This window comes from Festucalex cinctus, chromosome 5, assembly GCF_051991245.1.
Source record: "Festucalex cinctus isolate MCC-2025b chromosome 5, RoL_Fcin_1.0, whole genome shotgun sequence".
NCBI lineage: Eukaryota > Metazoa > Chordata > Actinopteri > Syngnathiformes > Syngnathidae > Festucalex > Festucalex cinctus.
In genome coordinates, this window is record NC_135415.1 from 23,724,693 (window position 1) to 23,742,090 (window position 17,398).

Sequence of the window (17,398 nt, forward strand, 5' to 3'; positions counted from 1 at the left end):
GCCTTACTCTACATGGTCGTTTAAAAAAAAACGCCTTACTATACATGGTTGTTTTTAAAATAAAAACAAAAACGCCTTACCATACATGGTCGTTTAAAAAAAATGCCTTACTATACATGGTTGATTTTAAAATAAAAACAAAAACGCCATACTATACATGGTCGTTTAAAAAAAAAAAAATGCCTTACTATACATGGTTGATTTTAAAATAAAAACAAAAACGCCTTACCATACATGGTCGTTTAAAAAAAAATGCCTTACTATACATGGTTGATTTTAAAATAAAAACAAAAACGCCATACTATACATGGTCGTTTAAAAAAAACGCCTTAGTATACATGGCTGTTTTTAAAATAAAAACAAAAACGCCTTACTATTCATGGTCGTTTAAAAAAAAAAAAAAACGCCTTACTATACATGGTCGTTTTAAAAAAATGCCTTACTATACATGGTCGTTAAGAAAAAAAAACAAAAAAAAAACGCCTTACTATTCATGGTCGTTAAAAAATAAAAAAATAAAAAATGCCTTACTATTCATGGTTGTTTTAAAAAAATGCCTTACTATACATGGTTGTTTTTAAAATAAAAACAAAAACGCCTTACTATACATGGTCGTTTTAAAAAAATGCCTTACTATACATGGTTGTTTTTAAAATAAAAACAAAAACGCTTTACTATTCATTGTCGTTAAAAAAAAAAAAAAAACGCCTTACTATACATGCTCGTTTAAAAAAAAAAAATGCCTTACTATACATGGTTATTTAAAAAAAAAATGCCTTACTATACATGGTCGTTAAAACCCCCCAAAAAAAACCGCCTTACTATTCATGGTCGTTAAAAAATAAAAAAATAAAAAATGCCTTACAATACATGGTCGTTTAAAAAAAACGCCTTACTATACATGGTTGTTTTTAAAATAAAAACAAAAACGCCTTACTATTCATGGTCGTTTAAAAAAAACGCCTTACTATACATGGTTGTTTTTCAAATAAAAACAAAAACGCCTTACTATACATGGTTGTTTTTAAAATAAAAACAAAAACGCCTTACTATTCATGGTCGTTTAAAAAAAAAAACGCCTTACTATACATGGTTGTTTTTTAAAATAAAAACAAAAACGCCTTACTATACATGGTCGTTTAAAAAATAAAATAAAATGCCTTACTATACATCGTCGTTTAAAAAAAACGCCTGACTATACATGGTTGTTTTTAAAATAAAAACAAAAACGCCTTACTATACATGGTCGTTTAAAAAAAAAAAAAAGCCTTACTATACATGGTCGTTAAAAAAAACAAAAAAAAACAAAAACGCCTTACTATACATGGTCGTTTAAAAAAAAAAAAATGCCTTACTATACATGGTTATTTTAAAAAAGAAATGCCTTACTATACATGGTCGTTAAAAAATAAAAAAATAAAAAATGCCTTACTATTCATGGTTGTTTTTAAAATAAAAACAAAAACGCCTTACTATTCATGGTCGTTTAAAAAAAACACCTTACTATACATGGTTGTTTTTAAAATAAAAACAAAAACGCTTTACTATTCATTGTCATTTAAAAAAAACCAAAACGCCTTACTATACATGGTCGTTTAAAAAAAATGCCTTACCATGGTCGTTTAAAAAAAACGCCTTACTATACATGGTCGTTTAAAAAAAATGCCTTACTATACGTGGTTGTTTTTAAAATAAAAACAAAAACGCCTTACTATACATGCTCATTTAAAAAAAAAAAAATGCCTTACTATACATGGTCGTTTAAAAAAAAACGCCTTACTATACATGGTTATTTAAAAAAAAATGCCTTACTATACATGGTCGTTAAAAAAAAACAAAAAAAAAACGCCTTACTATTCATGGTCGTTAAAAAATAAAAAAATAAAAAATGTCTTACTATTCATGGTTGTTTTAAAAAAAATGCCTTACTATACATGGTCATTAAAAAAAAACAAAAAAAAAACGCCTTACTATTCATGGTCGTTAAAAAATAAAAAAATAAAAAATGTCTTACTATTCATGGTCGTTTAAAAAAAATGCCTTACTATACATGGTTGTTTTTAAAATAAAAACAAAAACGCCTTACTATACATGCTCATTTAAAAAAAAAAAAAATGCCTTACTATACATGGTCGTTTAAAAAAAAACGCCTTACTATACATGGTTATTTTAAAAAAAATGCCTTACTATACATTGTCGTTAAAAAAAAACAAAAAAAAAACGCCTTACTATTCATGGTCGTTAAAAAATAAAAAAATAAAAAATGTCTTACTATTCATGGTTGTTTTAAAAAAAATGCCTTACTATACATGGTCGTTAAAAAAAAACAAAAAAAAAACGCCTTACTATTCATGGTCGTTAAAAAATAAAAAAATAAAAAATGTCTTACTATTCATGGTCGTTTTAAAAAAATGCCTTACTATACATGGTTGTTTTTAAAATAAAAACAAAAACGCCTTACTATTCATTGTCGTTTAAAAAAAAAAAAAAAACGCCTTACTATACATGCTCGTTTAAAAAAAAAAATGCCTTACTATACATGGTTATTTAAAAAAAAAATGCCTTACTATACATGGTCGTTAAAAAAAAACAAAAAAAAACGCCTTACTATTCATGGTCGTTAAAAAATAAAAAAATAAAAAATGCCTTACAATACATGGTCGTTTAAAAAAAACGCCTTACATGGTTGTTTTTAAAATAAAAACAAAAACGCCTTACTATTCATTGTCGTTGAAAAAAAAAAAAAAAAAACACATATATATATATATATATATATTTTTTTTTTTATATATATATTTTTTAAGATGCCTTACGATATATATAACATGGTCGTTTAAAAACATGGTCATTTTGAAAAAATAAAATAAAATACAAACTGAAAAATTCAGTGTAAAAGTTTTTATTTTTTTTTACTTTTAATAAATTTAGAATGTACTGTACTTTTAAATAGCCAATATTTAATGAGACAGCTATTTTGTAATTACATTTTGGGATTTGTACAAAAAAAGAAAGAAAAAAAAATTAAAGGAAAAAAATATAGTACAATAACTGATACCTTGAATAAAAATAAATAAATTTTAAAAAATTGAGTACTTTTTGCTTACAAATTACTTATATGCTTACAAATATAATCTTTCTAAAAGTGAAAAATAATAGCACTATTTTGTAATTTTATGGATGAGTTAAAAAAAACAAAACAATGGAGAATTGCACATTTTATTTGAGTTTTTTTTAGATGAAAAAGGTGAAGAATACAACATTTGAACATGTGTTTATGTTAAAAAAAAATATATTAAAAATCCAAAGCTAAAGTCAGCAATGATAATGAATGCTGGCTGTGGTGAATTCTCAAAAGGTTTCTCTTTTTGTCCGAGTGACTTTCTGAGAATGTCAAAACGAGGCGTACGCATCATCATCTTGCATCTTTCTCATGAAGTCACCCACTCGCGTCTTTGGAGAACATAATTAGTTATGATTTAGCTCTGCGAAGAGGAATGTCGATGGTGAGAAAGTCTTCAGCCAGAATGACTTCCACGTTGTCGTCACGGAGAACTTCTTCGGCCTGACGTCGGAGCTCCGAGACGTCGTCGTCGTCCCCGTCTGCGTGCAGTTTTTCAGGTTTGTACCTCTGGCTGAAGTGATACAAGACCAGCCTCCGAGCGCCGCAGGCCCGCGCCAACGCCGCCGCCATCCCGGGCGTGCTGTGCCCGTGCTCCACCGCCTTGTCCCTGTGCGCCTCCTCCAGGGTGGCCTCGTGCACCAGGAGGTCGGCCCCCCTGCAGACGGCCAGACCGCCGCCCGGCATCGAGCTGCAGTCCCCCAGAATGCACACTTTCCTCCCGGGGGCGCTCTCTTCCAGAACCTCGCCGGGCAAAATCACTTGCCCGTTTTCCAGCTGAACCTGGTGACCCGCTTTGAGACGCCCGTACAGAGGGCCGGGTTTCAAGCCTGAGGGGGACAACCAACAAAATGTTTTCAATTTATTGAGCAATATTATCTTCGTAAAGATGACATTATTACTATGAAAAAATATGATGCAATAATAATTGTCAGTGGCAAACCGAGTTGTTTGAGTTGCTCCGTCTTGAGTCTTCCGGGTCGGTCGCGTTCGTGCACGCAGAAGCCGAAAGAGGGAACGCGGTGGAACAACCGGAAGGCTTTCACCACAAACTTGTTGTCTTCAAACAGGAAGTAAGCGTCGGAGGAGACGTCCAATGAGATGCTTCTGCCGGGCCGCTCCTGAGGGAGCCGAGGACCGCGATCTTCTGTCATCTATGCACAAAAGGACACATTTACTGCACAGTTCACTGGACAGTACTAAAAAAACATACACAAAAAAAATAAGATCCCCCAAGTTTTATTATTTTGTTAAATGTGTTTTATAAATAGTAATTCCCCCACCCCCCAAAAGAAAAAGATAATATAAAAACATCGTATTCCGAAAATGAATAAAAACAAAAAATAAAAATGCTGTTCTGTTTGCAATTGGGTTCATTAATTTAAAAATATATACATTAGAAATAAATAAACAAAAAGGACAAAATAATGAATTTGTCTGTTGTATTAAAAACAAAAAAAATTAGAACAAGAAAAAAAAATCAGTTAGTGAAGTTTATCTTTATATTTATGTGCAAAATTTTACGAAAAAAAAAGAGAAAATCATTTTTGTGCCTTTAAATTTTATTTTAATAACATATTGATTAGTTAATTAAAAATGACTTATTTTTAAAAAATTATTTAAAAGCAATTTATTTGTATTTATCGCATTTTAATTGAATGTACATCGAATGTTTATTAAATTATTTTGTTTTTATTTTTTTTAATTTTTTTTTAGCCATATTTGATTTTTTTTTTTTTTTTTTTAAGCCATATAACATGAACTATTACCTCTCAGCTAGAAAAATAAAAGAAGCATCATTACTTAGTACTTACATCAATTTACAATTGTACTAAAATCAAGAGGGAGCACAAACCTCAAGGCTGAGCTGACCCTCCTCTGGACATTGGTCTTGTGTGGGCTCCAGTTCATGAACTGCACATAGGGAGCAATATCCAGCATAAAATTTTTATTAAAAATGTAAAATGAGTGGATTTTACTGCACTGACCTGCGTAAGGGAAGAGTAGCTGCGAGCCCGTCAAACCCAACGTCACGCGCAGGAAATGACGGAGGCCGCGGGGCCCGAACACGTCCACGCATTTGACACTGGGCTGGGGGTCAGAGGTCAAGTTGAGGCTTATGGTGCAGAGGAGGCCCGGGAGACCAAACAGGTGGTCGCCGTGAAGGTGAGAGATGAACACCTTGCTGATACGACCTAAGAAACACATCTTACTTTAGTACCTGTGTATTAGACCACATGTGAGAATAGTGCACAGTAAACCACAGATTTGTTTTTCTTCTGTATTACGTTGACACTATGTTATAGCATCTTTGTATTATTTTTGTTGTTAGGTTTCATTCACTGACTTTTTTTTTTCCCATCAGAATTTTGGAGTTCCTGTTTTATTGGTGGTCCTTGAATACATCTCATGCGAGGTTAGTCCAACTCGAAGTCAAACTTCATTTTTGTTTCTCTATTAAAGTAAATATTCAAATGTGCGGGGTAATTATTTTTGCTTTTAGCTAATCGTAAGTTAAATCATTTTAATTTTACACTTACTACTTAAAGCGACTCTGACTGACCGGCTCGTAGGTGGCTCTTCATCAGCTGAGTCTGCGTCCCTTCCCCACAGTCAAACAACCAACAGTCGCCCTCATTCCGCAGCACCAGAGCCGAAGCGCCCCGGTGCGGGGACGGGTAGGCCGAGCCCGTCCCCAGGAAAGTGACGTCCATGGTCATGACCGCAAAAGATGCAATACGGGTTGTTTTCAAAAGTAGCCTAAAAAGCGGCGTAGCATGAGCAGTGATGTCGACAACATTCGTCGCGTAAAGATGACGACAGATGTGCGACGACATGGTGCGTTCATAACAGTAGGATACCACGTCAAGTACAGCGTATCGATAGAAAATAGACACGTGTGCATTTCAAGTCGTTTTAATCACTTCTAGAAACATATGAGTATTGTTAAGCAGCAGCAACATTGGGTTCTCTGCAAAGAGGGTAAGGCCATTTTACTGTTTAGTTTATACAAATAAATATTTTTATGATACCACAAAAATACGTATCACTCAGTACAGTGACAGACCAACAGTTAATGTAAATGTTCTTGAAATAAATACATTTTAAACAGACCACATGCAGTATTACAACAAAAGCTACATTCTGAGTCCATCATTTAAACACAAGACAAACTTACAACTTAACTTAGAAGACGTCCTGACATTTAACACCGTCCTAAACACCAAGTTATCAAAGTAATATGTTTGTTTCCTTTTAGGTCGTGAGGTTTGTATGCATCCAGTGTGACTAATTTATGCAGCAATATGTAGCAAAAACGAAACATTTTGTGTACAAAATATCTGAACACATACTACAGGAAATTAGAAAAAATAGACCCACTAAACAGGTCATATTTCACTCTTTTTTTTTTTTTTTTCCCACACGTTGATTTAGCAAAAATGACTGGTATGTGCTGTAAAAATCTGCAAAGTACAGAAAATATATTAGGCTATCACATTGGGATTTCAAATACTCAAACAGGTTAGAAACTACATGTACTTCATTCTGCATGACACAATTCGAGAAAGTATTTTCAACATTGTGAGAGGAAACTGCGTACTTAATGCTCCTTGACACACAAGCAACACCAACAAGGACCATATAGAGAAGGCAATACTGATCTAAGATTTGAAGCCATAAGTTTTTCAAGTGTGAGATAACATCATTAATCAGAGTCCCCATGGTCCTTATATCAATAACACCAAGAAGTTCTCTTTGTAGGCCTTGACTTTTAAAAGCAGTGGTTCATTTATACTATGCTGTTTTCGCATCTCAGGGTAGGAGAGTAACGATGGTAAGTCATTAAAAGGAGTGCCCTAAACAATACACAACAGCAAATAGAATTACACAACAAAAACATAGGATGGACAAACAGCTGCATGATACAGCCATGATTTTTTTCTACTTGGAGTGTTTTTTTTTTGGGAAAAAAAACCCTTTAAAGATGTACCTTGGTCAAACATAATAAGTGCAAAACAAGACATTGAATTTTATCTATTGAGCAATGTCATAAATAATGTTTGCTATAAAGTTCACAATAAGTACACATACCCAAATCTGTATACTCGAAAAATGATCAGTGCTGATATTGTAAGTTTTCACCCCTTAAAATTATATTTTTGTGCTGCCCTTTTGTGCCACTAGAGCGTGCAAGTGTTGAATGTATTTGTGAGGCAAGAAAGAACAGCGACAATGTCAAACTAAAATGCTGTCACGTGGCAGCTGCCATGTAACATAATACATGTTCTGCAGAGGGATGTGCACAAGGGTACTAGGAGTGAGTGAGTATACATTTAGTTTCTCGACTCGGGGCTGAAGCTGACCCCGGGCCAGTCGTAGGTGTCGGGCAGGAAGGAGTCATAATTAGTGTTCCACACGGTGGCGTGCACAAAGGCATTCTTGTCCACCGGCTCCGGGTAGCGAAACGCCATGCCTTTGGCGTACACGTACTCCACCACCTGCAAATACACATACGCAGTCAAGAGCGCTTCGTAACAATGATGTCATTGTAGGAACGGGCTGGCTGAAATGTATTTGTCTTGCCTTGACAGCCATCTGGAGAGAAACTTCTCTGATGTTAGACAGAGGTGGATACAGTCGGCCTTCTTCCAGCTCTTTGTCGGTCAGCTGCTCTGCCAGCGTCTGCAACAATAACAGCAAGTGAGGCACTACTAGTGGACCAACATAAGTCACAAATTTACAAGAAAAAAAAGTAGGACTGTTAAGAGGATACATGCATATTATTAAGAGGGAAAAAACAACAACAAAAAACCTTATGTATGGTAATAACGGACCTTGGCGGCCTCCAAGAACACCGTGTCGCTGATGTGGCGCACGCCGCTCAGGATAACGGCCAGAGCCACACCTGTCACACAAAAATAACATGATGCTCAACTGCTCCTCAACAGTAAAGCGCATTTCCTTTGTGTTGCTCACCGGGAAAGATGTAAGCGTTGTTGCCTTGTCCGGGAGTGAAGACTCGTCCGTCACGCAGAGTTACGGGATCAAATGGACTACCGCTGGCAAAAAGACATCTACCCTGTGTGTGAATGTTGTGCTGTTAGAACAACAATAAATCCTGACAGAGTGAACCCCCTTATGAGAGCCCTGCTGCGAATAGCAAAAATTTGTGTGGAATTTATGCCCACACAAAAGGTTTATAATTGCCCGTAAATGCCACGAATAAAACAATTCCAGAATGCGCAACTGTGAATATGCGGGAGTTCACTATACTGTGTATATGATTTGCAAAACCATAAATGGTGTACGTCTGTAAGCGTGTAAGCGTCTTCGGCGGTGCACTCTGCTTTGGCAGTGGGGTTGCTCAGGGCGAAGATGATGGGCCGCTCGTTCATGGCGCCCATGGCCTTGATGACGTCGTGGCTGAACAGTCGACCGGCTCCCGCCACGCCTGCCAGTGGGCCAGATAAATATTTCAAGTTAGACATGAGTGCAGTGTGAGATTAGCAGCTAGCACCTTACCCCGCCCCCCTAATATACATTCAAAATTTTTTATTTTTTTAATATTTACAAAGCCAAACGTATCATACTAAATACAAGACATTTTGAGCCCTCTATTTCATGAGTATAATATTTTTTTTCCCCATTAAAACTCTGACACATGCATTGCATGGATAATCCTTTAGAGGGCAGTATCACCCAGCGACCGTGCAAGATCGCCCCTATTGAGAAAGGAGAGACATCTATACTTATTATTAATAGTGGGGAATTTTCTTTCTGATTTTTGGAAACACTAATATGTTTGATGTCTGTTAATTATTATATTTTTGACAAATGTACACATAGCATTGTGACCCTACAACTCAAGTCATGTGGAAGTTGATTTAAAAAAAATGTTTGTCCAATAAATACATACAAAGATTCTGAATGTTCTCTCATATATTTCATGGTTCAGACTAATGACTGAATAGCTGAACACAAAAGCCTGATAAACACGCACTTACCAATGATAGCTGTAGGTCTGATGGTGTTGACGGCATCCAAAAAGCTGTGAACGTCACCAGGACTGTCATGAACAAATGCTTCCTGGTTGCCGTCCGTTGCCTGCAACCTTCCCTGAAGACACAACCAGAGCAGCCAATCAATAACAACAACAACACATTATTGAAGTTAGCAACTTCACTGAGCCAGACAGGAAGCAACACAGACGACTTCCGTGCGTCCTCAATGCCTCTGCTGACCTTTACGAGTAAGCCGTCTTTGTCGAACATCCAGATCTTTTCCCTGGCGTCCGCCTGCGACATGCCAGACTCCATCATGGCCATGACAATTAGGTTTGCGATGCCGAGAGCAGCCTGCGGACGAGACAGGAAGTGCAACATTTCAATGTAAAAAAAACAAAATAAGATTGACTGGGGAAACCACAAGTTTACCTCTCCGGCTCCGAGGAAAAGCACTTTGTGTTCTGTGATGGGCTTCCCAGTGGCCCTCTGAGCTGCAAGCAGACCAGCAAGGGCCACAGCTGCAGTGCCTTCAATAAGAAACATGCACACAATTATACGTATAAATATGAATGTATTTGTGTTAGTAATTCCTGGATTCAAGGATTTTTAATAACCAAAGTGCGCATCTCGAATTCAAGGTGCATTATGGGTAGCAGCGTGGTGCATTGTGGGTAGGCGAAACTACCAAACGGTCATTGAAAATGAACTGGATCCAATGGAATCGGCTCTGAAAGAAACGTTTCAACCGCTGGAAGTTGCTGTTTTTATTAACATGCATAGCATGTGGTTTACTGACATCGGGGAAGTTGACTTGCAAGCTCTAAAGTGTACAGTTACGCAAAGATTGTCACCACTCTAATCTCCGCCATTCAAATTGATAGGGTAGTCGGTAGCCTCGTTTTTTCACTCGCGCATGCGCAAACTTAATGCGCACTTCGCTTATTCTCAATGCTGTTTTTGTCCAGGACGGACTGAAGAATGCCGCTTTTCTCTCCATATTGTACAGGTGAGGTGTTTAAATATTCAAGTGGACGACACACCAAGCACCCGCTTACGATATTTGAGGAACTACAGTATCCAATTTTGAGCATAATTACTGAACCTTGGATATCGTCGTTGAAGGTGCAGTACTTCTCCCTGTACTTCCTAAGGAATCGAAAAGCGTTGTGGTTCCCAAAATCCTCAAACTGGATCAGCGTGTCCTGCCCATATTTGTCCACCACGGCCTCCATGAACTCGTCAATGAGGTCGTCATAAGCTTGAGAGCGGTCTCTCCTCTGGTACAGGCCCATGTAGAGCGGATCCTTGAGGAGAGTCTGATTGGTGGGCGAGAACAGGCATGAAGAGAATGATTAGATTTTACGGCTTGGGATTTAACAGAGCGCCTAAGTTGTCACCTCGTTGTCTGTGCCGACGTCAATCACGACAGGCAGGCACTTCTCGGGTCTGATGCCGGCGCATGCTGTGTACAGGCAGAGTTTGCCAACAGGGATGCCCATTCCATAAACACCCAGGTCCCCCAGGCCTAAAATACGCTCGCCATCAGTCACCACGACTGCCTACAAGAGAACAAGTGTTAGTTAACAACATGTATTTGTACTACAACTTGCATTCATCTGAGAATTTGGGAGAGGATCCTCACGGCCACATTGGTCTCTGGCCAGTTGTCCAAGATGGAGCGGATGTGTCCTTTATCCAGAATGGAGATGAACAAGCCCCTAGGACAGAAACAAATAGATTTCCTATACCTTTGTTGTTCGTTTTCACATGCAATTTTGTGCTTAAGGGTCACATTTTATTTAAAAAATGGACATATAAACCAGGTTCCTGGATGGGTTTCAAAAAAAAAAAAAAAAGAAAAAGTTAAACAAACAAATAAATAAATAAAATATGTATGTAAATGTGTAAAATAGTTTTTTGATCATTTAAAACAATAATAAACTCATTTTTCAATGTCTATGTAAAATATGTAGTTTACAAATATTTTTAATTCATTATTCAAAGTACTTAACCAATAATTTGGTGAGATTAATAAATAATTTAAACTTTAATACCACATTTATTGCAATACTTTTTTTTTATTTTGTAAATCATTATTTCCATATATTTTATTTATTTTGTTAAATATTTTTGAATCAAATATTGATATAAAAATGAAAAATTAAACAAGCCAGGAGGCATCAATCCGGTCAAAAGGAAATATTTTACTTATATGCAAACCATTTCTTCATACATGACGTGTCACACAATAAACCTTTATTTATTTATTCGACAACAGATCAATTAACCATTTATTTAATTAAATGCCTACATTAAAAAACAAACAAACATACATATTAGTTAAATATTTAGTAGTTAACAGCTAAATTAAAGGGATACTTTACTTATTTAGCCATTTTTGGCAGTCAAACATTAATATTTTGCCAATAATAAATTTGATTTTTTCAATTAGTACCTTTAAAAACACATTTTGCAACTTGCTGTCGACTGAAAATGACATCACAAGGGCTCAGGTAACCAATCACAGCTCAGCTTGTGAATGTCACATGACCAAACCTAGAAAACAGGCAAGTTGCAAAATGTGTTTTTAAAGGTACTATTTGTATGTGAACAATAATGAACGTATCAAATTAATTATAGACAAAATATTAACTTTTTATTGCTATAATGGGCTAAATAAGTGAAGTATCTCTTTAACAATGAGGGGTTTTAAAGAACCGAGTACCAGAGCATTTTGCCCACTGGCCATACGTTGCCTACCCCCGTTAATCAGTGTGAAAATGTCAAGTGAGTCGTTGAAGGATTCCTTACTTGGGTCGCCTAAAGATGTGCCCATACTGTGTGCAGGCCAGGCCAACGGTGGGGGTGTACACGATGGGCATCAGCTCCTCAATGTCTCCCATCAGCACCCTGTAGAAGAGCCTCTCGTTTCTCTCCTGGATGCCCATCAAATAAACGTACCTGCACGGTTAAACAGAAGAAATTACAATGCAAAACAGATATATATATATTTTTTTAACCAATGCTTGCCGCAACATGTCTTTACTTTTCAAGGGGATCTGTCATTTTCTTGAGATTGTTCTGGAAGCGCATGGCCTGGAGGTCTTGAGTTTCTACTTTAGGAGGCAGCAGGCCGTGTAAGCCCAAGATCTGTCGCTCCTGTAAAGAAAAGGCCATTCCCTGGGGAAACGCATAAAGTGACAACAGTGAGAAGCAGCGAACAAACATGTTGCGTGGCGTTCACATTTACAGGAGGCTGTTAAAATGTTTATTGTAAAGATAATTGTATGGTTATCCACTTTATACAGTATATTGTTTTTCCTCCAATATTTGATTCCTCTTGAAATAACAAATAAATGCCTGTCTCAATAAGATGTCTAAGTTCCACTAATTCGACGAATTCACCGTCAAGTGAACGTCTCACTTAAATGTGCCTCCGTTTTCCCCTGAGAATTCCACTTGTAAAAATAAATGCCTCGCCCCAAATTAGACACCTCATTTACCTCAAGGACTCCACTTAAATAAATAAACACCTCGCCACATGTTTTTCCTCAAAAGGATTCATTCATTCATTCATTCATTCATTTTCTTGACCGCTTATTCCTCACAGGGGTCGCGGGGGCTGCTGGCGCCTATCTCAGCTGGCTCTGGGCAGTAGGCGGGGGACACCCTGGACTGGTTGCCAACCAATCGCAGTCAAAGGATTCATTGCAATAAATAAATGCTTTGCCTTAATTAGAAGGCTCCTTTTCCAGAGGATTCCACTTAAATCAATAAATATGCCTCACCTCAATTAGACGTCTATTCCCCGGACTATTTCACTTGAACAAATGGCTCACCTCAAATCGAAGCCTGCATTTTCCCCTGAGGAATCCACTTAAAACACATCTCTCTTTTTCATTGAACAAAATTCTTCACATCAGTTAAACTCCTTTTTAACCTCCTTTTTAAATGCATTAGTAAGAATACATTTCTCCAGTCTAACACCTGCTACTCAACAGTTAATTCACGCACATTTGAGGTACGGTATATTCTGCTAGTCAGGCCACGTATACGTATTTTCCACGAGGTGGCAGAGTGCCATTAGAACATGCTGACTTTTTCACTCCTGACAGGAGAAGCCTGACAGCTGAGAGAAAAGAGCACACGAAAGCATTTTGGAAAGGGAGAAGGGCATTCTCTATACGGGAAGCCAATAAAAGGACAGAAACATGGCGGTGGCATATATTCATATAACACTAATCTCTCGCATCTAAGGCTCCTTATGATGGACAGGGTGAGGGGATCCTCTGCAATATGCAAAGTCATGCTGATGGAACACTTTTCTCTCATTAGTTTAGTCACGATAGTGATTGCAACATGCTGAAAATGTATTCGGGTTGGTGTGAACACTACACTTAAACACGATACAACAACATTGCAGATGATTGCTAAGAGTTGAACACAGTTGGTTAGTGAGGGACCTGTTTACGTGTAAGGCTGGAATGTCTATTTTTAGCACGACAAAACTTTTGGTCAGGTCAAAGTGGGACATAACCAGTACAGCCTCATTCATGATGTTCCAGCTATATCACAAAGCCCATTCACAAAAACACAGCAGTGAGCCATTAAAATTCACAGCATGAATAAACACCAACAAAACTGTGTAAGGTTTGAAATTGTGACCAAAATAAGGCTTAAGAATTGTTGTTCTGCTGCAAGAAATCATTATGGATGTTGTGTGGCTTCGACGAGACTGTCTGACTGATGTCTCAGACTCGCCAGATTTGATTTGCTGCATCTCAAGAACGTCTCCACTTTCACAAATGAGAAAGCTAGTGAGGAGCGACGAGTCAGAGTGGATTTATTCAACACAACACAACACAACACAACACAACACAACGCAACACCACACCACAGAGTTGAAATTGCCTTGAAATTTCCCATATTTTCCGTTGGAGATTGAAAATGAAAAAAAAAAAAAAAAAAACACAATAGAAATATGAAAAAAATATTCAATTTATTACAATACATGATATTTCATACTATTTTACAAACATTTATTTAGAAAGTAACTTCTGTTATAAAGAGACATAATATTATTGAAAATTATCATTCTGATTAATTCATACACAATAATAAATATAATGCCTAGATACTAGTGTTGCTCCGATACTGGCATCGGCAGAGGCGCCGATACTGCATTAAAACAGTGGTAGCGGTAGCGGTGAGTACTCACAAGTAACATGCCGATACCATTAATTCCAACGCTAATATAGGATTTTGGATGCAGCATCTTGTGTCTTGCTCGTGCACGACATTCACCGGTATGTGACATGTTCACTGCATGCCGATCTAAGATATCCTATTGGCCCTTGAACGCTCTGAACCAATAGCAGGACAGCTTTTTCATGTTGAGGGAAAAAAAAAAAACCTAAGTATCGGTATGGTATCGGCCGATACTGCAAAGCTGGGTATTGGTATCGGGGGCCAAAAAACGGTATCGGAACAACACTACTAGAGACGAGTATAAAGTGGTTTGGAGAACGAATGAACAAATGAAAAATGCCTTCTTTAAAAAAAAAAAAAAAAAAAAAAAAAAAAAAAAAAAAAAAAAAAAAAAAAAAAAAAAAAGATTATTAGACCAACCCTTCTCAAATAGTGGCGCATGCCTGGGGTGATACCAGCCATCATCATGTGTGACCCTAGGGAACATGTTTGTTTTGTTTTTTTCCCCCACGACAATTGTCATTGCGCATCCACTACACTAGGTGGCAGGAGCGCTTATCATTGCCAGTGTGTGTGCAAGGAGTATACACAATGTAAATGAAGTTATTCTGCAGATGTATTTTTTTTTTCAATTTTCTTTCAGTACATGTTACATGTAACATATACACTACTCTACTACATGTTCAGTAATTGTTTTTCACTTTGGCGCACAATAATAACTATACACTCATTATGTGATAACTCATTATGATAACATATTGTACGCGTTCATCAAAGCACACTTACTTTGTTGGTGCGGGGGTTGAGCATTAACGGCTTGCCCTTCTCTTTGGTGTGCGCCCATCTGCAGGCAGACACAAAGGCAGGCCTCAAGGAAAAGCTGCGCCTCAGCCGGGACAACATGATGGACCGTCGACAGTCTGGGAGCCGAAAAGCTGAGAGGAAATAGTGAGAGAGGAAGGCTGAAGACAGACGGTGCCTTGAATGATGAAGCAACAGCCAAAAGGGGCTGCAGAATCAATCAGGAAATAAAAATGTCATGTTCTGTAGCCATTTTAATGAAATTGTTTGAAGCAACCAGCTTTGGGCGCATGGACGGAATTCAGGCTCAACTAGTCGACTACCTAAAATGGCCTCAGAAGAAATTAGGAAGTAGTCAGTGCAGTAGAAAATACTTTTTTTTCCCCCTTGGAAATAGTGTACAGAAGATGGCGTAATTGTGAATATGTTTTAAAAATGACAATTAGTGACATATTACTCATTTTGACATTATATATGTACATTATTTGTATAAAGTCAATATGGGGGGGGTTCCATTAAAACACATAAAAAGAGACAATTCACACAGTGAAGGATTAGAAACACTGAAGTCTTTAATCTTCATGTCGACATCAGTGCGTGAAAATAAAGCTTTGAGGGACGGACATAATCCTTATCTCATTGCTGCTCCACACGAAGAAAGAAGGAAATGATTACATATGCAGATACAGGAAGGTGGGGCTGCTTTTGAATATTTTGGTGACCTGGTTTAGCAACGTGAGAGAAAGGGGGCCTGCATTTGAAGTAGAATTGTGATTTTAAGTGTCTCCTGTGCATTTGACTTGAACTTTAGTTGTCAGCCAACCCAAAGAAAATATGTAAGCAATTTTCAAGTCTGGGCCAATGTGACCAATCTCTATTTCACTTCCTCTCAGTTTGAGAACAACTGATCATCCACATTATTCAGCACGACTCCGCCAAAAGCGTTGGAGCGAAAAGCTTGAGGATAAATTCCACAGGTAGAAAAAAGTGAACAGGTAAATTTAAGGCAGCAGTTCATTTAAATTCTATTCTATGGAAAGAAAAAAAAAGTGGTTCTCTAAACTCAAATCACAACATTTCAGGCTCCTCTGTTGGTTAATCCTGAGCTAACATAATAAGCTCGTTTCCTCTTTCGCAGACAATAACCATTATCTCGAGGTGTAGTGTACACTAAAAACACACCTACTGACATGCTTTCATGTATGAAGTTTTATAATGTCGGGGGAGAGATCAGTGTCACCTGATTTAAGGGACCATTCATTCCAATACCGTAATCATAATGCGTCTAAAGGACAGTGGTGGCGACTTTGAGTATGTTGCCTCTATGTTTAATGTGTAACTCGTGAAGCAAGGTAGCGTCTCGTTAAAGTACAGTTCAGTACAGTACAGTAGGACCGCTTGAAGCTCAGTACGACGCCATTCGGAATGAATGGAGCTGCACTAGCAAGCTATGCGGATAGCTTAGCCGCCTGTCACGCGCTGCTAATAACAGCAATAACACATTAGGCCTGACGTTACAGACGGTGGACCTGTTTCGGAAGCTATTTTAAAAATGTATAACACATACCGTTGCGTGTTGAACTGACGCAAGCGCACGTCACAGATATTTATTCGCTCAGTCAGCCACCCTCTCAAAACTCTTGGCAAGTTCCTCAGTGGCGCACGTTTTTAAATGACGACTTACCTTGGTTTTATGTCACCGTGGTTCTTTTAAAGTGAATCTTTCAGGGGCATTATTCCAGTAACTGCCGGCGACTTCGTTGACTGTTCCAGTGGCAGCAGAAGCCACAGACCGAGAGAAGAAGATTGGCACTCGTAGTCAAGAGGAACTTGCGCGCTCAGCCAATCAGAAGACGGGATTCCAGTTTGACGTTTACCGTAAGTAACAACATGCGCGCCATCGCTTAAAAAAACAAAACAAAACAAATGCGCCGTCACTTTACTGTAAAAAAAACAAAGTACAGTAGTGGTGGGCCAACTATTATATGTATGAGCATACATATGGCCAAAATTAGATAAAATAATTGGTTAAATTGCTTGGTCAATAATAAAATACAGTTGTATGCATCTAACACGACATGCATTTTTATTAAATAATTGGTATTATTAATGATAATCTTACTTAAAATATTTCGCAAAATAAAATTAGTATAAATAATAAAATCAAAACAACAGATAGGATTTATTATTAAACTAAACCACTCCTTTGGAAATAAAAAGAAGTGTGGCTCCCTTTTTTTGGGTAAAAAGCCCAAACCCAGCTGCG

At 37.4% G+C, this 17,398-nt stretch overlaps 2 protein-coding genes across 2 annotated transcripts; both read right to left on the reverse strand.

Annotated features, from left to right (window-relative positions):
- Window positions 1-3,202: 3,202 nt before the first annotated feature.
- On the reverse strand, window positions 3,203-5,990 carry elac1 (elaC ribonuclease Z 1). Its single transcript, XM_077523027.1, has 5 exons — window positions 5,682-5,990; window positions 5,107-5,313; window positions 4,974-5,032; window positions 4,062-4,272; window positions 3,203-3,948 (listed from the first exon to the last, which is right to left on the reverse strand). The coding sequence occupies exons 1-5, from the start codon at window positions 5,953-5,955 to the stop codon at window positions 3,470-3,472; spliced, it is 1,230 nt and encodes a 409-aa protein (XP_077379153.1). The 5' UTR covers window positions 5,956-5,990; the 3' UTR covers window positions 3,203-3,469.
- Window positions 5,991-6,941: 951 nt separating this feature from the next.
- Window positions 6,942-16,981, reverse strand: me2 (malic enzyme 2, NAD(+)-dependent, mitochondrial). The gene is made up of 15 exons (XM_077523026.1): window positions 16,817-16,981; window positions 15,118-15,266; window positions 12,170-12,303; window positions 11,935-12,084; window positions 10,766-10,841; window positions 10,521-10,682; window positions 10,226-10,439; window positions 9,553-9,650; window positions 9,361-9,474; window positions 9,124-9,235; window positions 8,428-8,570; window positions 8,096-8,198; window positions 7,954-8,024; window positions 7,703-7,801; window positions 6,942-7,617 (listed from the first exon to the last, which is right to left on the reverse strand). Exons 2-15 carry the CDS (start codon window positions 15,232-15,234, stop codon window positions 7,453-7,455), a joined length of 1,758 nt encoding a protein of 585 aa, XP_077379152.1. The 5' UTR covers window positions 15,235-15,266; window positions 16,817-16,981; the 3' UTR covers window positions 6,942-7,452.
- Between the last annotated feature and the right edge of the window lie 417 nt (window positions 16,982-17,398).

What these genes read in the sequence shown, in the direction of transcription:
- elac1 (XM_077523027.1), bottom strand. Translation starts at nt 5,955, where the DNA reads ATGTCGTCGCACATCTGTCGTCATCTTTACGCGACGAATGTTGTCGAC. An exon ending in GCTACTCTTCCCTTACGCAG is followed by an intron (nt 5,033 to 5,106) that starts GTCAGTGCAGTA and finishes CCCTATGTGCAG; the next exon opens with TTCATGAACTGGAGCCCACA. An exon ending in AGGGTCAGCTCAGCCTTGAG is followed by an intron (nt 4,273 to 4,973) that starts GTTTGTGCTCCC and finishes TTTTGTGCATAG; the next exon opens with ATGACAGAAGATCGCGGTCC.
- me2 (XM_077523026.1), bottom strand. Translation starts at nt 15,234, where the DNA reads ATGTTGTCCCGGCTGAGGCGCAGCTTTTCCTTGAGGCCTGCCTTTGTG. An exon ending in CTTCAACGACGATATCCAAG is followed by an intron (nt 9,651 to 10,225) that starts GTTCAGTAATTA and finishes TTCTTATTGAAG; the next exon opens with GCACTGCAGCTGTGGCCCTT. An exon ending in AAGACGGCTTACTCGTAAAG is followed by an intron (nt 9,236 to 9,360) that starts GTCAGCAGAGGC and finishes TTGTGTCTTCAG; the next exon opens with GGAAGGTTGCAGGCAACGGA.